At 29.6% G+C, this 24,375-nt stretch overlaps 2 protein-coding genes across 2 annotated transcripts; one reads left to right on the forward strand and one right to left on the reverse strand.

Annotated features, from left to right (window-relative positions):
* The first annotated feature begins 10,247 nt into the window (after positions 1-10,247).
* Positions 10,248-15,335, forward strand: LOC123906496 (ferredoxin-thioredoxin reductase catalytic chain, chloroplastic). The gene is made up of 6 exons (XM_045956419.1): positions 10,248-10,460; positions 11,967-12,079; positions 14,034-14,083; positions 14,229-14,300; positions 14,870-14,930; positions 15,069-15,335. The coding sequence occupies exons 1-6, from the start codon at positions 10,367-10,369 to the stop codon at positions 15,111-15,113; spliced, it is 435 nt and encodes a 144-aa protein (XP_045812375.1). The 5' UTR covers positions 10,248-10,366; the 3' UTR covers positions 15,114-15,335.
* A 217-nt stretch (positions 15,336-15,552) lies between these two features.
* On the reverse strand, positions 15,553-16,791 carry LOC123906494 (zinc finger AN1 domain-containing stress-associated protein 12). The gene is made up of 2 exons (XM_045956418.1): positions 16,624-16,791; positions 15,553-16,131 (listed from the first exon to the last, which is right to left on the reverse strand). The coding sequence occupies exons 1-2, from the start codon at positions 16,729-16,731 to the stop codon at positions 15,667-15,669; spliced, it is 573 nt and encodes a 190-aa protein (XP_045812374.1). The 5' UTR covers positions 16,732-16,791; the 3' UTR covers positions 15,553-15,666.
* Between the last annotated feature and the right edge of the window lie 7,584 nt (positions 16,792-24,375).

Raw genomic sequence — 24,375 nt, forward strand, 5'->3', positions numbered from 1 at the left:
AAGCAATTTATTCAGCATCTTGGCTTGTATATGTAATGGCTTCTAGTGATCCACATGCTATGGAGGACAGGATAGAGAATGTTTATAGGAAGAGAAAGTAGGGTTGATGTTTTCTCTTCCGAACCCCCGCCTTTTTTCTATCCCTGAATTTTTGTTTTTGCCTTTGGGAGGTACTTCGGTTTGTACGAACCGAATTTTTTTGTCATGCTCAAAAAATTCGGTTAATAAAAACCGAAATTTTGTGTTCCAAATTTTTTTTCAAATTTCCTGCATAAATTCAGCATCAACCCTCAACTTCCACAATTTATTTGAAATACTAAATGATGTCCGATTTGAGTAAACGACCACTCTTTGGAAAGCTTAGGGTGTCAAGATTACAAATATAATTTTTGTTTGGAGGGTTAACTATCCAATTTGTTCAGTTTGATCAAATAATGGGTACTGGTATAGAAACAGAGCAGAAACTTTTCTTAAACTTGTAGGTAGATTTTCTCATGCTATACTTAATGAAATTTAACAATTTCGGTGTCAATTCTGTAGTAAATTTTGTCTTCTTTACACTAGATTAAAAATCATTAGCATACGACTTATATTCAAAGAGATATGCTAAATTTACCACAGGTAGCTCTACATGAATTTTCACATAAATCTTTCTTCTTTTCTTAACATTTATGTTATTTTGGTGTATATAAACCGATTTTTTTTCCATGTTTAAAAATTTCGGTTTGTATAAACCGAAATAATTTGGTCAAATTTTTTCAAACCACAAGGAGCAAAATGATATTTTTAAGGGGTATAAAAGAAAGATGGAGTCGGGAGAGAAAACATCATGTAGGGTTAATATAGTTCACTAATTCACTTAACATAAGGTCAGAGACGGATCCATGAGGGTACCCATGGGCTCCAACCCCCAGTCCCCCACACACATGCACATTGTTTGATAATCCTCTTACACACACATTATCACACATTATTTAACTATTTAAATTTATATTTTTATCACTTTTTTTTATTTAATTTTATAATATGAGACAAACAATGTACTAATTGACTTCTAAACATACACAACCTTTTAATTGCACACAATTTCAGTCATTTATTATCAACTACTTGAATTCAATTAGTTCAAACTAACTACTACTCCGGTCTAATATAAGATTAAAGATTATAACATGAATTAATCCTTTCATTAAAATTAAACAATATAAACAATTTATTTTCCTCTATTGTGGACTAGATCAAATTCCTATCCCAATGCAATTTATTATATGTGACAATAACATTGCTTGTTTCATCTTAAATGTTAAATATAAATAAATAAAAATGCTAAATAGTATCCGGACACTAATTAAGCAAAAGTTGTTATATATGGTGTTAATATATTGATGCTTAAATAACAACCATTGTTATATAACAAATTAAAAAAAAAAAGTCTATGTGACCAATATTTAAAAATATTCAAAGTTTGTTAAAAGAAAAAGAATCATGTTAACTGGTTCTCCCGGGACACTGATTAAGTACAAACAAAAAGTTTTAAATTGAAAATAATAATGATAAAAATTTAGGTTTTTCTATCATGTTCAAATTTGCACATGTTAAAGACGTTCAAAATATCATTCCGTTCTAAAATATAAGCAAAAATTGATCAATAAAAATGAATGTATTTGGTCTAAATTTTTAACCAAATACATCAAGTTTCTTTGACTCATTTTTGCTTATATTTTGGAACGGAGGGAGCACTCATTTGCATTGAAATTTGTGGATTTTATATTAAATGTAGCATTTTTAATAAATAATTATTTTCAATAAAATGTTACTTGGTACTATTTTTAGTTACTTTAACATATACAATACTATTGTACTACTCGCTCTGTTCAAATTAAATGACACAGTTGACTGTTTCACGTATGCTGATCCATAAATTTGAAGATTAATATTTTTAATTATATTATAGTAAAGATATTTTGAAAATACTCATCAAGATGAATCAACAACATCTTATATGTTAATATTTATTTATATTTATTAGTAGAAAAATATGGTAAAAAAATATATGTAAATTTGTAACCATATACATCTTATATGTCATTCAATTTGGGACGAAGGAAATATATGTTATACTCCCTCCGTCTCAAAATATAAAGGAAAATTGATCAATCAAAGTTGATATATTTAGTCCAAATTTGTAATCATATACATCAATTTTATTTGACCAATTTTTTCTTATATTTTAGAACGGAGAAAATACAATTGTGTCATTTATTTTTGGACCGAAGAAGTACAACAAATGGAGTACTATAGTCTATTATAAATAGGAGAATGTTAACTTGTGCCCTTAAGGCACATGTTAAGGAAGCAAAAATAGAAATTATTAAATGCTAATTTGTGCATTTTGACTTTTGAAGCATTAAATTTCTTGTATCATTAAATGTTGAATTTCTATTTTGGTATATCTTAACATGTGCCTTAAGGGCACATGTTAACAAGACCCTTATAAATATTGTAAGTGTGTAGACCAACATATAGGTTTCATCATAATTAGATGCACACTTTCATTCTCTTTTTCTTGCTCTTTCTCTCTCTCTCTCTCTCTCTCTCTCTCCACAATGTCAGAGATAAAGAAAGGGTGCACAAAATCCTTGAACCTCTTCTTCTGTTGCCTCCTCTATTTCAACGCCAGAATAAATCATCATCATCATGTCTCTCTGTTGTTATTTTCTCTATCACCATCATTATGCCCACATCATCCTCATCCTTTTAGGTCTCAACCACCCCACAAACCTAAAGGCACCATCATTACTACTCACAAACAAGGTCAAGATCTCACTCCACTCTCCATTTCACACACTTGTAGTATTGCTTCAGCCATAAAAAAAGTTATCACTATTATTATATGCACCCCCCCACTACCCCTTCACTTTCTTCTTTTATATGAGCTATAGGATTGTTCTTATATAGTTTCTGACTGAAGAAGATGGGTACACTAGTACTTTTATGGGGAATCAAGCATCTTGGTCCGATTCATAATTAATTTGCTACAATATCAAGCTAGCAAGTTAGTTTTGAGTTTTCTACTTTATTTATATAGCTTTTTAGTGTGTTTTTCATTTTTGTAAACTTTTTGTTGATGTTGGTTTGGTTAAGCTTTTTCCCTTTATTTTTCATGGTAATAAAGTTCTTGAATCTCGATATATCTAGGGTTTATGTATGTATCCATGAAAAGTGATGCAAAAACTTGTTATCTTTTATATATTTTAAATTTGAGCTATCTAGTAGTATTTTGATTTTTCCATACCTTGTTTATAATCCTTTTTTTTAAAACACTTCTTTATAATATAATCCCTTACTTGTATTGAATTGAACTCTCTTAATTTATCTACTTTAATTTTTTTTATCTATGTATTTGTTTTTATGTTGTTCATAAATTTACATATATAAATATAAATAGATCTTATTATAAGTTTAAGGTCTCTCTACAACATAAATAAAATGCAATTGAATTTTTCTATTAGATCTATGTTATGACTTTAGTTACATAATCACATCACTACATGTCTTCTCCATCGATCTATATTGATTTTTTTTTAAATAAATCATAAACTTTTTTCTTAATAAGCAATCATAGCTACCTACTACTTATCACTTCATATATATATATATATATATATATATATATATATATATATATATATATATATATATATATATATATATATCGGTCAGGAAATGACACCAACTAGTTTGACACCAAATGTTACACCTTTGAATAATGTTTTAACTGATAATAATTTTATAAAATTCATCATTAGATAGAAAGTTTATATCATATAGATTATTTGCGTAAAATTTCAGACAAATCCAAAATCATTTTATATGTTATTGCAGCACATAAAGATTAACGATATATAAAAAAAGACGCAAACCGTTAATTTTGATGTATCTCAATAACATATATATCAAATAATTTTGGATTTGTCTGAAGTTTTACATAAATGATCTATATGATATAAACTTTCAATATAACGGTGAATTTTATAAAATTTATATCGGTTAATTAAAACGCTATTGAGAAGTGTAATATTTGATGTCAAACTAGTTTGTGTCATTTGATCCTAACAAATGTATATATCTATCTTCTTCTTTTTCAGTTTTTGGTGTACATCTTCTTTCTAACCTATATTATTTGTCTCTTGCAACTTTGAGTGTAGTTTTAATAACTTCTCTCCATATAAAAGATAACCATGGAAAAAGTATGATTGATTAAATCCTTCTTATTGGAAAAGTATGTTTACAATTTGGTTTATAGTAGAGTGAATACTATGGTACACATCATAAATCCCTCGGTATATTGTTGAGGTAGAAAATTTTGATAGATCCAAAATTAATAAATATTATTTTTGAACCTATTAAAACTATCAACTTTTTTATGCATATTCAAATAAGTTGTGGATCAAATAATTCACATATTATTTTTATACAAATTTTTGGATGAATCGGAGTATTTGAACTTTGAATCTCATTTACAAACAACTAATTATTCAGATGTTTCAATTTATGTTTGATTTTGTTTTTTTGCTCCGCTAGGTCTTGTATATATTTGATTTGTATAATTATCAAATCTAAAAGGATTTATTTTTTGAAAAATATGACCCTACACAGATGCAAAGTAACCAAGATTTTGTTTGGTTGCTCCTCTAGGTCTTGTTTAAAGAATATTTTTTAAAATAGATCTACAATAAATATGTTGAAATGATGACAATGAATAGACCACAGTTGTTTGATGGTTTTTAGCTTGGTTCTACTTTTGCTAATATCCGATAGACTAAGTGATATTTTCTATGTGGATCATTCAACAAAAAAACATTGATACATTAAAAAATAAAATGTATAGCATATACATCAAGCAAGTTAGTTTTGAGTAATCATATATACTTTATTTATATTTATTTATATAGCTTTTAGTGTTTTTCTTCCTTCTATGATTCATTAATAAAGCCCTATGAATGATCTAATCTTTGAATACATATTTGATTTTTTTAGCATAAAGTTTTCATCAGGTTTAATAGTGATTAATCTCCATCTGAGAACATATGTGAGATATATAAAATGGATTATTGATTAGCTCTCTTTTAATTAAATTTTTTCGAAATCAAATCTCTAACTATTTGTCTATAGTACCCATGTTACATAATTAGATCTATATTTGTTATCCCTCCCAAATTCATTTTCCCCCCTTTAAATGGTGTTTTAATTTCGATAATTTTTTAAATGAATTAATGGTGAGTGCTAGGTTACCTTTGAAAAAATGTGGGTTAATAATAATAACACATGTGTACCTTCCCCCATCATTTCTCATTCGTCTCAAACTTCCTTCATAATGGAAAAATCTACTTAAGGATCTCCTTCCAACTCACAATTGGCAATTTTTTTTTTGTCAAGGTCAATTCTATTTATTTATAATTTTTTTGTTGGATCACGAAGGGGCAGTCAGAGAAATCATTCACATTGGACTCATAATAACTATACAAATGTGTTGGACACACACTTTAACCTAAATCCTTAAAATGTTAGGTTTATATGAGTCCTCTCACACAACTATCTCCCCCTTAAGTGTGAATTAATCATTCAATTTTTTATGCTCTCCTAAGAGGAAGCTTTCGTATGACCACCTTTGTCAAGAAAACTATCAATACAAGGAATTGGTCCAATTCTTCGTCGAATCATTAGTTTTGATATCACTATTTAATCACGAGTATGCTACGAGGCAACTTAGAAAAAACCATGAATTAATATTTAAATTTTACAATATTTTGAAATCAGCCATTTAAATATGAATAGACTAATAGACACTATTTACATTTCAATTATTTGAATTTTGAATGGTTTGACCACAACTACATCTCAATTTGAAGGGTTTAATTCCAATGAACTACAGTATGATTTAAAGGTCTCGCAAATTTTATATTTGGTTGATCGGTTTTAAATGTGTAACAACCATAGTATGTTGCTTGTTTGCAATGTGATTTAGATTTTTATTGTAACGAGGTGAAGTTTGTATTTTTTTATAAAAATGTTGGTTTTTAAAATACTCATTATGTAATCTTTATTCGGGAAAAAGAGTAAATATAGAAAAGAAAAGAAAAAGAGTATTCATACTTCTTTTTTTGACAAAAAATGTGTATTCATACTTAAGAGTAGACAGACACAAGTTATCTAATTTGCTTATAAAAAAGAGAGACAGAAGTTATCTTTAATTCCTCAAAAAAACGCATGCTAGCTTCCATAATAGACAATCTGTTTTTCTTTTTGTTACTTGTAATTCAAGCTTTTTCGATGGTGCATGCAAATAATATTCTCTAATTTATAGAGGTAACTATACTACAGCATATGGAACTTGCTTAAAGCTTTATTTTACGTTTGGAGATGGACTGCGAGTCGAAACGAAACTTATCTGCTTAGGTTTTCTTTCTACCGTTGTCCCATTAATTTTTGACTCGCGAAGCTGTTTTTGGATTCGGATGGGAGGTTAACTTTTGCTTCGAGATCGGGAGTTAGAGTCCAGTGACATCTATGAGTCGGGTTGATGGTCGTCTCTGGTAGTTTGGAGGCTATGGATAGTGTCCTTCTAAGAACGAGATTAGAAGTGAACCTCTATTATGTAATGTTTGTTGTTGGCTTTACTCATCGGTGTTCCGCTTATATACGGTAGCTTTGTTTGTAGTTCCGCTTTTTCCGACCTCTGTTCGTCTTATGCAGAAACTAGTTATTAATAATAATTTATTTGCTATTAAAAAAAAGATAACATATATGTAATTGTTTATTAACTTTTGCAAACAGTAATGTTGTATGCACATACCTAGTTGATATGATATGATGAAACTTTTTTAAGTGGTTAATATTTTCTTTTATATTTTAAGTTTAATTTTTTAAAAATAAATATTAAATAAAAACTTCTAATTTTTGTTTTTACAATCCAAAAAGTCACTCTATCTTTTCTCTAACCCCACTCTCTAAAATAAACTCAGATTTAATAAATAAAGAAACATCATATTTAGATTTCATCTTCACGTGTTCATGATCTTCTACGTGAAAACAAGAATTAATATAAGGAAAATGTTAACTCGTCTTGTATTATTATTGTTATTTTTAGCACTTTTTACAGTTTTGATCCACGTACAAATCAAATAATTGCAATCTGTACTTAAAATCCTAATATTGGAGTAATTGTTGAAAGACATCGATATCGCATGATTCCATGCAAATATGATAATTTTGAATATTTAACTTCTTGTAAAACTATAAAAATGACTATTGTGGGGACTGGTATTTAGATATTAGAGCTTAAGAACAGTTTTTATTGTTTTAAGTAATTGTACATTTTGGACAAATATTTGTTTTTTTTGTTAATAGACATTCCTATAATGAGTATAAAAAATGAAGTATATAACCACTATAAGTAAGTACCGCGTAAAAAATAATGTCTTCGTGAGCTTAGTTCAGTTGACAGAAACATTATATTTTATATAGAAGTATCGAAATTCGAATCATTCGCTTATTTACCTTAAGAATATAATTTTTAGCTACTAAACTATTTGACAAAATAAAACTTAAGTAAAAAACAACAACAAAATCCGTAGAGACATATCTTGTCTTATTTTATTTCTTTGTCTAATATATGCAGTTGCATTTAAAAGTTCAGGTTATCCAAAATTCCAAGTCATTGGACAGATGGGTGAGGTGTGTGTGGATAAGAAGATGAAGAGAGCCAAAGAATACAAACGAATAATGGTTGGTTGGAACTTCAAACTTTCAACATCAAACTTTCAACTTTTTTTGTGTTATAACCAAGCAACTACTAGATTTTTATTTACAACGTGTGGCTAACTTCAACTCTTTCCAACTTTTTTATTCTTCTATTCCATAAATAAATCTTAAATTTATCTAGTCTTATAAAGAAATTATAAATTTAATTATAAAAAAAAAATGTCATTTTAACATGTGTTCTAAAATATAGTAACTATTTATTGTAAAAGTTAAAATTTATTCTTTGAGAAATTGAATGCACACTTTATAAATAGAGTTTCTTCATTTAATATTTTAACATGCATTTTTAAGATATATGTTAACATTTTTTTTATTTTTTATCGCTTAAAATAACATCAATTTTTTTTCATGACTAATCTCGATTACCTATTGTCCATTTTTAGTGAGCCACCATTCTAAACCATACTTTATAGGTATGGATGTTCTTTATGATATTTTTAAGCGCGTTGGTGTGTCTGTGAAGAAAGAGACGTTTGTAAACTTTTTTACTGACCCACGAAAAGGGAGATCGACGCTTAGATCTGCAGATATTGTAGTTTACGGGTGGATAGGAGGGAAGCATGCTTGTGTGGACTTGACTGAAATTTCCCCACTTGTGGGATTGAGGACAGAGGATTTTATTGTGAGACAAGCGGCTCTCAAAGTTGCTTCAAACAAAGTAGTCAAACATGATAAAACGTGTTCTGACAATCAACATGCTTTTATATTATTCGCGTTTGACACGTTTTAATTTCCTAACACCAGATGTTGTTGATATTTTGAAAAGAGTTCAAAAAATCATGTATAACAATATGTTGTCTCTCCTAAGTCTATGAACATAGTTTTCAAAAAGATTCATGTTGTCATTCAAACAGGATTAATGATGCAGCTTTTGCCCGTTTACTTTCATTTATGTGTAATTACTTAAAAAAACAATACAAAATTCATCACTAAATCAAATAAAATATGATTAATCTTTTTTTGACAAGAAAATATGATTAATCTAATAAAAAAAAATTATACATAAGACAAAACTATTTTATTGCACATCTTTTATATTATAAGCTTGTATACACAAGCAAACTTTAAACTCTAATTTGTTTCCCTGTTTTCCCTCCATTTTATCTTGCAATTTTTATTAAAAAATAATACAATTTTGTCTTGACTAGGATTCGAACACGCAATCCTTCAATGCAAGGCAATATTTCCAACCATTATGGCAAGTATACCAATTGTGATTAAAATTATGTGCAATAATTGATAAGCACCATCAATTTTAAAAGTATATCATATCAAAATTATTGTTGACTATATTATTCATCACGAAATATTTTTATGTCTTTCCTGATCAATGATTTTTTTTCTACCGGATCATAAATTTAGAGAATAATTATCATGTGAGATTTGAAAAGTTATTATCACGTGTAATTTGGAAAGTTATTATCAAACTCAATTCTACTAAATCAATTTTTTTTGCAATACAACCAAACACAATCATAGTCATGTCACTAATCACATTCATTATTTTGATTTTAACATTGCAAATTTAATATTAACCGATGATCAATTGATACAATATGCACTAGCAAACCAATTGTGATTTAAATTATGTCCACAAAGTGTTAAGCTCCATCAACTTTCATAGGAAATATTTCATACGACAATTAAGCGCCATCAATTTTCATTGCACAATTTAAACAATTAAAAACCGATAATCTCTTATATTATAAGCTTGCTAACATAAACTAACCCTAAACCAAATTTTTTTCCCCTCATTTTCTCTTTCTTTTTATTGCAGCTTTATATTAAAAATATACAGATTTGTCATCGAACCTGCATCTCTTACTTACAATAAAACCTTTCAACCGCTAAAACATGTGCTTCAATTATGAAAGAATTTAGGAATCCTAATATGTTAACACTGTTTTCAATAAATTTGAACGGCGGAATTAATCACAATTTTTATTTATTTATGGATGTCTACCTAAGTTTATGTTCTTGATTACGTCTTTAATTTTTTTTTTAACCTTTAATTATCATCAATTTTTTAACCTTTAGTTATCAGCAATTTTTTTTTAATAAGTAAACAAAACGATGGGATTCAAAAATTATTTAAAAAATATATAAAATATAAAATAAGCACATAAACAAATATAGAATAATTAGTCCATGAAATTCCCTATACTACTCTTATTGAAAATGCTCTTAGAATTTTTGTATTTTATTTTTTATTGTTACATATTACACCTAATTAGAGCCATGCACCGCATGGGTCAAAGTTCTAGTACAGTATTATACAAAGTCATGTCGGTATTTATTCATTAAACTATATTGACAAATATATGCATATATGATATATCTATCTATCTATATATATATATACATTTATAGATATAGATAAATCATAAAAAATACATATACAAATTATATTTAACTCTTTTTAAGTAAAAAAAGATAAACTCATTTCTTCTTGTACACAAAATCAAAGACCATAGAGAACATATCACAAAATTGATAGCCACAGAGACACCATTTTTCGCAGCAGAAAACCAATTCACCAGCAATGACCTCTCAAGCTTCAACCTTCGCCGTCTCTGTTTCCTCCGCCCCATCCCCTCTCCGTCGCCGCCGCAATTTCTCCGTCGTACGAGCTCAAGGTAAAGTCCATTCAATATTCTAACTTTTTTCATACTCTTTATGCTTTTTTTGTTCTTTAATCGATTCTGTTTTGGAATTTTTCATGGCCCAGTTGGATTTTATTGTGTATTTTGAATCAATGCTCTAAGTAGTGTTTTTTTAGTAAGTGTTGTTGATGATGGTTGTTGTTGTTTCATCACTGTGTTATGTTATCCAGAAGATGTTTGTTGAAATGCTTGTGATTGAGTTATGAAATTTTGAGTTTTGTTCTTAAATTTATTTGGTGCTTCGTGAATTGGGTTTTGATGTTGAACTTCATGTTTGTTAAATTTGAAAGCTTTTTGGGTTTTGGAAGAATTTTGGATATGGAAATTGAAATGTTGTTAGCTGCACATGTGTGAATCCGAGAGCTCCCCTTTGTGTGTGAGTTTCATTTGATATTTACCATTCCGTCCACGGACAACAAAAAAATCACCTTGAGCTGTCTAATTTTGGAAACCAGTATTATGACTGATATTCATTAATGGGTGCAAAAAAAATAAGTATTATGAATTTATGATTGATATTAGATTATATGAAATTTCAAAAGTGTAATAATGATGAATGATAATTTCAAGTGGTAAATTGTTCTCATAAAATTGTTGATGTTTATAATTTTGTTAAATAAGAACTTACATGTCTATAATTTTATAATTCTGAGTATCTGATGATGCATGTCGGACACTCCATTCTGGTGTGGGGATATAAAAATATTTTTTGGATCTTACATGTCTTGGATGCAACCAGAAAATCTAATCGGCACTTCAATTTTGGCTAGATATGGAAAGGGACATAGTTGGTACCAACATATATCTTTTTTAAATGATGTTCATGTGTGTGTGAGCACGCACGCATATGAATGTCGATGTCTACTTCATGTGTCGTGTATATACTTGTGTCGGCGTACATGTTTTTGCTTCATATGTGTGTGTGAAGGGGGTCTGAGTATCCAACGTGTGTCGGGAATTTCACTCTGTTGTCGGGATATAGAATATCTTTTGGATCTGACATGTCTTGAACACAGCCAGAAAACCTAACTGGCACATCAATTTTGGCTAGATATGTAAAGGGACATAGTTGGTACCAGTTTATCTTTTTTAAATGATGCTCGCGTGTGTGTTCGTTTGTGTGTGTGAATGTTGATGTCTACTTTATGTGTCAAAGTATGCTTTCATAGGTTATAAATGAAGTTCTGTATTAGAACTATTAAGTTAAATACAAATTCGCAACTGATAATTGAACTATTTAAATATATACCCGTTGAGCTGGTGATTCATTGATCGACCAATGACCCAGTAACCTAGTACTTGTTTTTGGATGTATCTGGTTCAACTTTTATAACGTAAAACTATGGCCCTGTGTTTTTTATTTTACTTTCTCTGTTTGAATGTCAGTTTTCTGTGGCCAAATTTATAGTGGTTGTACTTTCAGTTTCGGTGATTTGATAAAATTTCATTTCTATAGAAATAATGTGCTGGTTCTTTCAGTGGAACCATCTGATAAATCCATTGAGATTATGAGGAAGTTCTCCGAGCAATATGCCCGTAAATCAGGAACCTACTTTTGTTCCGACAAAGGAGTAACTGCTGTTGTTATCAAGGTACATTCTCTATCTTTTATTTGCTTCTCGTTTGATTATCACACTCTACCAAATAAAAATTGCGGTTTCATATTCCTTTAGTTGTTGATACAAATGTTGGCGCATTAAGTCTTGCAATGAAACTTTTGAATTTTTGTTGAAAGTGAGTCATGGTGATTCATTATTGTTGGCAATGTTGCATCTCATTGTAAATTTTTAATAGGTTTTAGAAATGCATAAATAACGTATCTCTACTTGCCATCGAGTTTTTTTTTTGTGTGTCAGTGCAGTGTACACACATAGGTTTATACTACTAGGTGCTACTTGTATTAGTATAATATGTTGAATTCAATTTAATGTTCCAGATTGTGCCTGTATATGTTATTGCCTTTAGTCAATTTGCAATTCGGAAATGCCCGGTTTACAGATACTTAAATTACTTATCGATGAAAATGATGGGTATTGTCCTTCTTTCTCAACTTATTTTTTGTGCTCAGTAATGGTTTCAAATATTAGGTTTTTCTGGTGATATGTTTCTAGTGCGGTCCTTAGGATTTTGTAAGTAGTTACAGACCTAAAAATTTCAGGTTATGGGGGGCAATACTCACACACATATAATATTGTAAATATAAATAAAATATTAGAATGTGTCTGTTGAGAGAAGTACCGCATTGAATCAGATATGGCCTGAAAATGTATTTATAAGTGGTAGGTAGATAGTCCGCACCTTATAAACCTGTTTTTGTAAAATGACTGAGTTAAGCCTGGTCCAAGCCAAATTTTTAGATTGCCGAAATATAAATGCAACGAATTTGAAGTGAATGAGAAGTTGCATGTGCCCCCACAGTGATAGACGTATAGATCTGTCTCTGCTTGTAAGATTATCCTGGAATCATTACGATGGTCGAACCTAATTTAAATTTTTTAATGGATAATGGTATGCTACTTGCTTACCGCTTAGTAAATTTTGTGAGGAATGCATGGACAGTTCTATTTTCATTTGGATAAAAGAAGATTTTCATGAGTGAAAAGAGAAAATTGCATGCATGGAGAGAAAATGGTTGATGTTTAACTAGCTCTTAATCATTTGGGGTGACGATTCAGTCTTAGAAAATCAACTTCACGTTATTTCTTGTTGGTGCTCATGATTTTCTGTTCTAAATCAAGATTTTCAGGGGGGTTTTCTATAATTTTTGGTCCGGTATATGTCTTTTATCTTTTCTTACTCTTGTTTGCATAAAAATAATCAGAAATCATGAGTCATGATGATGATTATTGAACACTGTTTCTGCGATGTTATATTGTAATACACAAAATACTTTTAGGGAGATTTTAAATAAACAATATGTTTCTTTTTATATATAAAGGCTTTTGGCATGTTGATATTTTGTATTAATTCAAAAAGCATCTTCTCATTTTAGTTATTTTTTGAATATTACTATCAAATTCACACTGGTATCATAAATCTTCTTCTGGTTTTAGAGCACCCTTTGTGATTTGGTTTTGATTATTCTTTTAAATGGAAAATACCACTTTTATATGCTCCTACGTGCGCAACTAAGCATGCATCAGGCATTGGGAACTAAAATTTTATTACATTACATGGTTTGGAATGCGGAATGTTTGTAATATAAACTGTTTAGCTTGGTTTATTATGTTCAACATATAATATCACAATTGATTTCTAAGCCAGAACCTGCATAATTGAGAAACTAGTTCAGAAAAATTTTCAATACATCTTGGTAGTGGAAAAGCAAATATGGGAATGAAGGGAAATTTATTTGAACCATCTAGTTTGACATGCTGGAATGAAATTTTACTAAGTCCGAAAGTGAGTTATCCAGGTTGTCGTTGATAGGCATACGAAACTTAAGTACTTCACTTTATCTGTATATGCATAGAACTGATAATAGATAAAGTCATTTACTTTGGTAACAATGTTTCGTGTGCTTATATTATTTCTACTTTGGAACAGGGTTTGGCCGACCATAAAGATTCATTGGGTGCACCACTCTGCCCTTGCCGGTAAATACTTGTTATTTTACCTTGTTGAAAAGACAAATTTGTGTCTTCATTCTATAGCTCTGGCATTGTTGCTGCATACATACGTTTGATTGGTGTTTATGTCTTCTAAATTCCTAAGCTTGCACCTAAAATCACTGTGTTTTAGGCATTATGACGACAAAGCTGCTGAGGCTGCGCAAGGATTTTGGAATTGCCCGTGTGTTCCCATGAGAGAGAGGTAGGCACATCTTTACAATTAGCTATTCCATATTTTCCTTCTGAGACATTAAGTTATCAAGTTTGAAGCTACTTAGTTAGCAAGTATCAAGCATATGTTTGTTCTGCGATACACTATTTAGTACAAAGTATTTCCAAATAGAGACTATAGCATAGTAAAATTTAAACAAACCGACATTTTCTGTGATTTGCGATTGACAACACTGATACTGAAAATTATTAGATCAATAGAGTTTTTGTTTAAAAGTATTGATTTTTCTTTATATGGAGAATTGCAATTACATATTCACCTATGAAACAATGGATTCAAACAGAGCACTCATAGCCACAATCGTATCTTGTTAATACATGTGTTATCAGGGTTAATACATGGGTGACTTAGTTTGTAGCTCGACGAAAAGCAGTATAGCTTCAGCTCTAAATATGTTATTTGTCAAGAAATGTGGAATAATCCATAAAATAAAAAAAATATATGTTTAATATTAAACACTATACTCTGTAATTTAAGTTAAGCTCTAAATTGTTCCTCCAGATTATTGTTATTAACCTTATTGTGATTTTGTTTGGTAGGAAGGAGTGCCATTGCATGCTTTTTCTCACTCCCGATAACGATTTTGCCGGCAATGAACAGGTAATTTTGTGATTCAATTAGTCGAAACTTGAAATTTTGATTTTAGTCTTCATGGTATCTGCTATTTCTAATATGCATTGTTGGTTTTTCTCCTTTTTTCATCTCTTAATTTTAATGCAATATTTTCTTACCTTGCAGACTATCACCTTGGATGAAATTAAAGAATCAACAGAAAATATGTAAACACAGATTATTGTGTATCAATGTGCTTGTATTAGTTGTTTCAATCTGTGTATCTTCTGAAAAACAAGAGAAAGTTGTAACAATATGTAGGTAATAAATTTCTATTTACCGAAAATCACATGTAATTTTTTCATTGACTACTAGCACTAAAATTAAGGTCTATTGTAATCAGTTTCATATCTTTACCGATATCAGGAAATTGCGTCGTTATTGTTAGATTAATCTAACGGCTGAGAGATAAAGAAATAGTAAACTATCCACATATGATCACAATATGGTAATTGTACTTGATCATTCTTCTATTAGATTGTAAAATCAGTTTAAACATAATTAAGTGCTTAATGAATTGTTTAACCAAAAACATTCTTAAAATCTAATGGTGAGAGATAAAGAGATCATAGACAATGCATTATTTGATTAATTACTATATGGTAATTTCTTGTTGTAATGTACTAGTTTTATTGTTTTAACATTCAAATTGCAATTAAAAGCAATGTATCATTACATCAAACCACACAAGAATAACATGTATTCCACATTAACCAATAAGAATTCAATAAGCCTTAACAGAAGGAGAAGTAGTTGAACGATTTCCAGCTTTTTTGGCACAATCTTGATTATTCCTTGAAGCCAAAGCAGCCATAAACTTATTATTCCATCTTGCATTTCCAGCAGCATTTGTTAAGGAGGAAGATGAATCTCTTTTACCACAAGCATGGTCGGCTGCAAAACGGTGTTTGAGACACACCTTAATGTGGCAAGTTTTACAAATACTCGTGTTAGAAAACGTCAAAATCTCTTTGCAACGCTTCACTGGGCAAGTTGGTTTCTTCTTCTTGCTAGGATCACACTTCCCTGAAGTGTGGTGCTTTTTTAAGATTGTTTCTTCGTTTTCTCCGGTGTTGTTTGTGATCTCCATGGACATGGAACATTCTTCGCAAACAACCACTTTTCTGCTGTTGTGGTCGTGTTTTGGACATTCATGAGCCTTGTAGGATCTATGTTCTACACAGAATACCTGCCATTACATATCATGTTAGTCACTTTTCTTGGTTCAATCTACTTCTGTAAAATTAAGTCAATAAAAGTTGATGTATCGTCAATAAAAGTTGATGTATCTCCGATAGTATTTAGCAATCTAACTAGTATACATTGATTGAGGTACCTAAACAATTTTAATTGAAAATTAAAAATATTCTCCCTCTAACATTACTAACAACCTAATTATAGATTTAAAAAACCTCAAAATCAAACAAATAAGAACATGGTCTAAACAAGTTCTTCTATCATGTCTTGTTCTAGTCGTGACTAATCAGTCCACACACATCCGTGTGTGGCACCAATTAATTCTTAATTATTAAGAATCCCAGTTTGCAAGAAAATAAGGAGTGTTAGTAATCTAAAGCTCGATCCTAAAATAAATAACATTCGATTAAGAATTGTTGTAGACAGGTATACAAATAATGAGAAATTTTGAATAAAAAATAATTTAAAAAAAAAAAAAAAGTACCTGTGTGCAGCCATCACATGTGAAAGGAAGGAAATCGAGCTGGTGACAATCAAGATGTTGGCAGTGTTTGCCTAAATCTGGAAAAGCTTCTGTTCCACCTGATGCCATAGATTTGAGTTTTGATATTTTGTTTGCGTCTTTGTGTTGTGAGATTTAATAATATTGAATGAAGAAAAAATATTAGGAGGAGTGTATTTATAGGTTTGGAATAATGGCTTGGGGCCTAAGATAAGATTCAATTTTTGTTATAAAAAAAAAAAAAAAGAAAGATAAGATTCAATTTGAGTTACGTTTGTAACACGTTATCTCAAAACGGAACATTCTAGTTATAACCGGCCAATTAGGAGGAGTTCTATTTTGGCATCTACGCGGTTATAAATAATTGATCTTTTTATTTTTATTTGTTTGGTAAAAAAAAATTGATCTTTTTTTTTTTTTTTAATGATTTTGTTTTATTTTTTCTTAACTAAAATCTCATTGAGAAGATTGCAGAGATTAAGAAAGATCTTGTATGCACATTAAATTTGTTGAATAAAAAAGATCTTATATTTAGGGTCCGATTGGTTCAAGGTAGATAGAAGGGAGAAAATGAGAGGTGATGTGTGTAATCTTGATAAAAAAATTTGTTTTTATTAAATCATTTTTATAAAAAAAAATGTTTTTCTTTTTATAAAATATGACCCCTTTTTTTTTTCTCTCATTTCCTAAGTTCTAACCCTAGCCGTCACCTTTTTTCTTCTTCTTAATTTATCAAAGAGGGGTGATTTCAGGTCAAATCTTGACCTAAAATCACCCCTCCAAATTGTTTTTTCTTTCTCGTTGTTAAATTAAATAAGTGTGATTTTTCACATATTTGTTTGGTTTTGTGTTATTTGTTATCCCATCCTTGTGCGGTGTATTCTGTTGTGCCTTCTCTGTGCCGTGTATTTTGTTTTCCCGTCTTTGTGCGGTGTTCATTTGTTTCAGGTTGAAGGATTAGATCCGATCAAGTACAAATCTATCCAATGTCGACTTTTGTGTCATCAACGCTGCAGATCTGGGGGCATGGACATTCCAGACACTTCAATATAGTCATATATGTAGGCTTATGTAATTTGCCGTTTTATGCTATTAACATGGATGCTGTGAGTTTGTTTGCAGATTCATCCTTTTTGTTTTTAGCAAATTTGAATTTGTATTACATCGATGTACTCTATCAGTTTGAATGAATGAATATCCTTTATTTTTAGTCAAAAAAAAAAAAATCAAATCTCTCTAATAATTGAAATTTTTTGTTTTTATTTTTAATTTTTTTTTTCAAGAATAAAAAACGTCTTTTTTTATAATTTTTTTTTAATAAAACAAATCTTTTTTTGTCAAGATTACCCCCATTACCTCCCCTCCCATTCATCTACCTCGAGCCAATCAAGCCCTTAGGGATGGGGTAGTACTTAATTATATGCACATAATTATTAATATTTTTTAATAAAAATATTTATAATTATTAATATTTTTTCATTTAATTTTAAAGAATAAGTTTCGATTAATTTTTTCTTACTCTATCCAAAAAATAATTCTTATAATAAATATTAGCCATCACTGGACTACTACTCTACGAACTTGAATTTGTGGTCATATATTATGAGAATATTTGTATACTATTATTTTTCGGTTTTGGGTCATGTTAATTAGCGTTCATGTAGCACTAGTTAGAAAAACAAATTAGAAAAATTTTGTGTTGCAAAGAAATTATTTTACATTTTTGATAAATTGACTACATAAGTTTCAATTGGCTACACAAGTATATTTAAGCAATTTGTTTACATTTATTTACAAAGGAAAAACATCTTTATTTTTTACAATCTTTATTCAGATAGTATATATACTATTTGTTATGGCTAAGTACTATCTCATAGTCAATGGTTAGTTGCTAGAATGAATATGAAAGAAGAAAAAAATAGTTTTTAGAATAGTTTAGCTATAGTCTCATGGATCCTTCTGCTTTGTTGTACGCCATCATCTGTAAATACAACGTTTCAATGGTCCATTTTAGAATCCTCTTCTTCATCGTTTTCAAACACATTCCTGCTATGTTTGTTTCATTTCTCGCTACTCTAGCTGTGTAGGTATCCATTTTGTGACGGACGCCACCCTTAACGCAACGTCTGGATGGTCGTGGGTTACATGGACTTTGTGTCACGGTAGGAACATTCATTGACTAGGGTTTGAAATGGTATGAAATCTAGGCTTTGTATTATTTAGACTAACTCCTTTGTTTTTTTTTCGGTCTACACCTTTCATTTCCTCAATTCAACTCGTACACATACACGTGAGAATTTCTTTTTCCACCTCTCTAAGTTTCTCGCGTTCCTAAAATTTTAAAAATACTTTGCTCGAGTTCAATTCTAACAACATCCGAGTTTTAAAATTCGAACGAGATATTTTTAAAATTTTAAAGGACGCACAAGAAGGCCAACGAACACGTGAGAAAACTAAGGGACACGAAAAGAAATTCTCCATACATGCAAAGAAATTTTTCAAAATGGATCCAAATTGGTAGAAAACGCTGAGCATTTCAAAGACCAGCAACCAACTAGCAAATTATTTCAATGCCATCAAGTTTTATGCAATATTGGGATCCTAGATTCCTAGTCTAAAAAGTTAACATCCTAGCTTATGATATCTTAAAGTGCTATGCGAGAATGGAGGGGTGTCATGAAAAGAAGAAAAAAAATATTGGTTTGAATTGAATTGCATTTTTTGGATTTATGAATTATTAATTGGTTGATTTTTGCACCAACAAATATAATATAACGAACAATGTCCAACTAATTAAGAATTGGTAGAAATCTATAGATTCAAAAGTGAGTGATAATAGTTTGTAAAAAAGAAAGAAAAAAAAAATGACAATAATATAATAGCTAACAAAAGATGGCCTAATCAGTAAGAAGTTGATTCAGTTGATAAGGAGTTGACTCATATTCTTTAATGACGTAAATTCGACTCATGCCACACAATAGTGTGAATTCAGCTATCGTTATGTTGGTGAATAATCTGTAAATACCCCATCAATTGTACATGGATCACGGTTGCCTGCAGTAGAAAACACACGTTTCACCCTGTTTAATATCTTGAGAGATCGTGTTCTAACAATCAACATGCGTTTATATTATTTGCTTTTGACACGTTTGGTTTTCTAGCACCAGATGCTGTGAATATTTTGAAAAGAGTTCAAAGAGTCATGCATAACAATATATATGGTGTCTCCTAGGTCTCTAGATGTAGTTTTTAAGAGGATTGATTTTGTCATTAAAAAAGGGTTAACGACGCAACTTGTTGCCCGTTTGTCTTTCATTCAATTGTAATTATCCTACGTGTATATCCTAAATTAATAATTATTATATCTTGATTCGTTCATTTATAATCGGACGGCTCAAATTACATATTAATAAAATTAACTCTAAGCAATATCAGACGTCAATTTCGGATCGGACAGTCATGATCAGTAGCGGAGACAGGGGTGGCCAGGCTGGGCCATGGCCCACCCCAAAATAAGTGAAAGATAATATATACTGGTATATGCGAAATTAAACATAATTGTATGGAAGGGGATTGTCTCCCGTGTAAATGTCACGGGAGAGTGTCCAGTTTTAACATCTACCCTTTATTCATTTTTTTGTTATAATTAGGCACATACAAAAAATAAAATGAATGGTATGAATTTAACTGAAGACAAATGTTACTGGAGACAACCCTCTCCCTAATTGTATACATGGCCTAGTGGCTTTAGAGTGCCTCCTATGAAGAGAAAGGGCATGGGTTCAAATCCTTGCCATCTTAATTTTTGCTCTTTTTCCTATTTTAAATTTTGCCTTTTTTCCCTGAATTTTTGCTCTTTTTCCTGATTTAATTTTAAAGTGCTAGCAACACACTCTTTAACAAACACACTCCAACACACTCTCTTTTATTGGTTGAAATTCACATGGGTCTCATAAAAAAATTCATTGATTTTTTTTCTCTTTTAATTTTTTAAATAAAATCAATTTTAACAAGTAGCATAAGGATTTAAGGCCCGTTTGTATTAACTTATTTTTAAGCTTATGCAAACAGCTTATACAAATTTTATGTATTATTATAAGTTTGTCAAGCTAGTTTATGCTAAAATAGCTTATAAAAATACAATTTTCACTAGTGTGAACTTATAAAATAGCATAAAACCTAATTTTTATTGCATAAACTCAAAAATAAACTAATCCAAACGGACCCTTAAACAGGTAATCTTGAGCGGCATAATAATACATCATACCATTAAACAAATACATGCCTTCTAAATTACTACAATTAAAAATTTGAATGTATCAATACACTTGATCTTTAAGGTATTTAATTAATTTTTTTATAATTAATTTTATACTTATTATAACTTAAATTTTTATATACAAAATAATTTTGTATTTAATTTATCTATTATTATTTTTTAGTGGCCCACCCGAATATCTATTCCTGGCTCCGCCACCGGTCATGATGCAAGCCAGTGTGAAAACTGCATTATGACAGCAGCAAATCCCGTTCGCACGTACATCTAACTCATGAACTTTTTCATTACAAAAAAAAAAGTGATGATCAACTAATTTTCTTTTAAAAAATACTAGGGGTAAACCCGTGCGTTGCACGGGTTCGATTAAAATATATAACTAAAATAATTTTATAAATGAAAAATAATAATTGTGATAAGTTTAATCACACATAATTAAAACATAATTAATTTAAAATATGATCATGTTTAATATTAGTATATGTATATAAAAAAAAAGTTGTTTAGAAATATTAGATTTTATTTATTTATATCATAGTTTTGTTTATATTTTAATGTAATAGATCTCTTATAATATTTTATAAATTTGAAGGGATACATCATATTTTATTTTAATTGTGTGCTCCTATAAGATCTTAGGTTTTCTTTATATGAATGACAACTTTACAGTCATATGTCACTTTGCTTTTTATTTTTTTATGTCTCCGTTATTGTATTTTCAATAACAGTTGGAGGCATGCGTACATACATACTTTTTTTTATCACGTGATCTCATTTTTTGAAAATTACGTATCAAATAACGTAACCGGCCGTTTACTCCCTTATATCCAATTTAAGGCACCAAATAGCTTTTCTACTTACTTCTCTTTCGGTCTTTTGAAGTTTCTCCTCACATATTCATTTGGTGAAATTTTATCCCGACTTTATTAGTCCCAATTTTTTTAGTATATTGTTTAGTTTACATTTTTTTTCTTAGTCTTTTTTTGTTTTGGTTTGTTTTTTCTTTTTTATGGTAAAGTTTGTGACCCTACAAATTTATTTTTAGTTTTTGAGTCTCTTATTTAATAATATTTGCTTGAATATTTAGTGTATTTTTGTTATAATATATATAAGGCTAAATTGCAGTTTTGGCCCCCCACGTTTTATAATTATGCGATTTTGGCCCCCCAAGTTTCAAATGGGCGATTTTGGCCCCCACGTTTGCCCCCTTTTGCATTTCTTGGTCCCCCTGACTATTTTGACCAAAAACCTGCTGACATCGAATACTTTTGACACGTGCCTTAATTGTATTGGCCAACCAAAATTTATTATTTTTTTTAAAAAAAAAAAATTTAAGGAAAGGTCACGTGACTCTTTTTTTGTTGGGGTTAATTATTTATTTTTTTAAAAAAATTTGTAAAAATCAACAATAAAAAGCCTTAATTTTAGCAATCAGATGTTAGAGTTTTCTAACCAAAATTGCGATTTAAGACTACCAACAGAGGTACTAACATCTGATTGTTAAATTAACACTTTTAATTGTTGTTTTTTACAATTTGTAAAAAAAAAAAAAAAATTAATCCCAACATAAAAAGAGTCACGTGACCTTTCCTTAAATTTTCTTATAATTTTGGTTGGTCAATACAATTAAGACACGTGTCAAAAATATTCCATGTCAGCAGGTTTTTGGTCAAAATAGTCAAGGGGGACCAAGAAATGCAAAAGGGGACAAACGTGGGGGGCCAAAATCGCTCATTTGAAACTTGGGGGGCCAAAATCGCACAATTATGAAACGTGGGGGGCCAAAACTGCAATTTAGCCTATATATAAACCTTAAATACTTTTTGTTGCCAATATATAAGTTTGGATGATGATTTCATATATTTGAATTTAGGTTCAGTTATTTGGCTCAAGTAAAGAAAGTTTATTTTGCATGTCTCCCGAGAGGTCACTTGGTTGAGGAGTTAATCTTCAACCTAGAGGAACTTGGTTCGAGACCCGACACCCGAAAAAGAAAGTTTATTTTAGAAGAATTTAACATCTCATCTTATTATTTGCTTAAAAATGTTATATTATTCTTATAAATATCTCTCTATATTTATTTTGGGCCGTAAATACTCTTAAATCATATTCTCAAAGTCCTACATATATGTTTCAATCATATTTTTCGTTTATTATAAGCAATTGTTAAATAATTATGACTATCTATTTTAACAAAATTAAAAATAGATGATAGTTTTTGTAACTTGAAAGTTGTCCTAAGTTAATATTATTAGTGGTGTGAAATTATAATATTTTTATTATATGCAAAATTTTAAAATTCTAAATTATTATTATTTTGTTGTAGGTATAATTTTTTTTCAAGTAAATGCATGCATGATAGAATTGTAATTTACAATTAAATACGTAAACTGATTGTATATGACATGCAATTAAAACTCAATATGAAAATGAAAGGTCCCATGAATAAAAACTAAACCTTTCAATATTCATTACTTTTAATCATCATTAATTAAATAGAATAAGAAAGGGGAGAAGTTACAAATGAGTATTAGGATTTTTTTTAGAAGTGTCACATTGTCATAAGTAATGCAAGCTAAATATCATGTCAAAGTCATTATCATTATCACAATTCACACAATGCTTACATAATTTAGTCTGAATATATAAGTTTAAAGTATCCCTGAAATTAGAAGATTTGAACTTCACCACAATGCTTGCATAATTTATCTAACCGTCTATGAATGTAGAGGAAAAACGTGAGTATAAACATATACTCACATTTAGTTATAAAGACTATGGACCCATGTTATAATAGTGGTTATAACATTCTTTTCTTTTTTTAAATGAACTAAAATTTAGAATTGAAAGTGAATTCCTTCAAAACATAGATGAAAATTATAAAAAAAAATGAATCACTTGCACCAAACATATTGATGCTATAAATTTATTATTTAACTATTGGAAAATTCTTCAAACATCATATATCTCAATCCTCTAAATCTTCCACAACTTTCTTGCTCCATAATATTAGTTGACTCTTTATTAGATACAATTTGAGAAAGGAATATATTTTGTCATCTTACATGGAATGAAGCCTCTTAAAAATTATCATTGGTTCTATGTTCTTGATAACAAAAGAACAACCAATATCAGTAAATAAATGAGAAAAATAAGATTGTTTACTTACAACCATTGTTATGATAAAAAAAAATTAAAGATTTAAATGACAATAATTTGATAAGAGTAATTGAGAATACCGACCTTTTCATCCATTAGCATTCTATCTGCAGTGAAAAATTATTTCTTCCAAGCTACAAATGAAGAACAAAAACTAAACATTAGTACATATGAATATTGTAGGATAACAAAAACTAAACATTAGTATATATAGCACCATGTAGAAATAAACTCAAAGATTGAGTGAAATTGTCAAATGTTAAGATTTAGGAATGAGTAGAAAATGAATGTGAGGTGGT

The sequence above is a fragment of the Trifolium pratense genome, linkage group LG2, assembly GCF_020283565.1.
Source record: "Trifolium pratense cultivar HEN17-A07 linkage group LG2, ARS_RC_1.1, whole genome shotgun sequence".
Classification (NCBI taxonomy): Eukaryota; Viridiplantae; Streptophyta; class Magnoliopsida; order Fabales; family Fabaceae; genus Trifolium; species Trifolium pratense.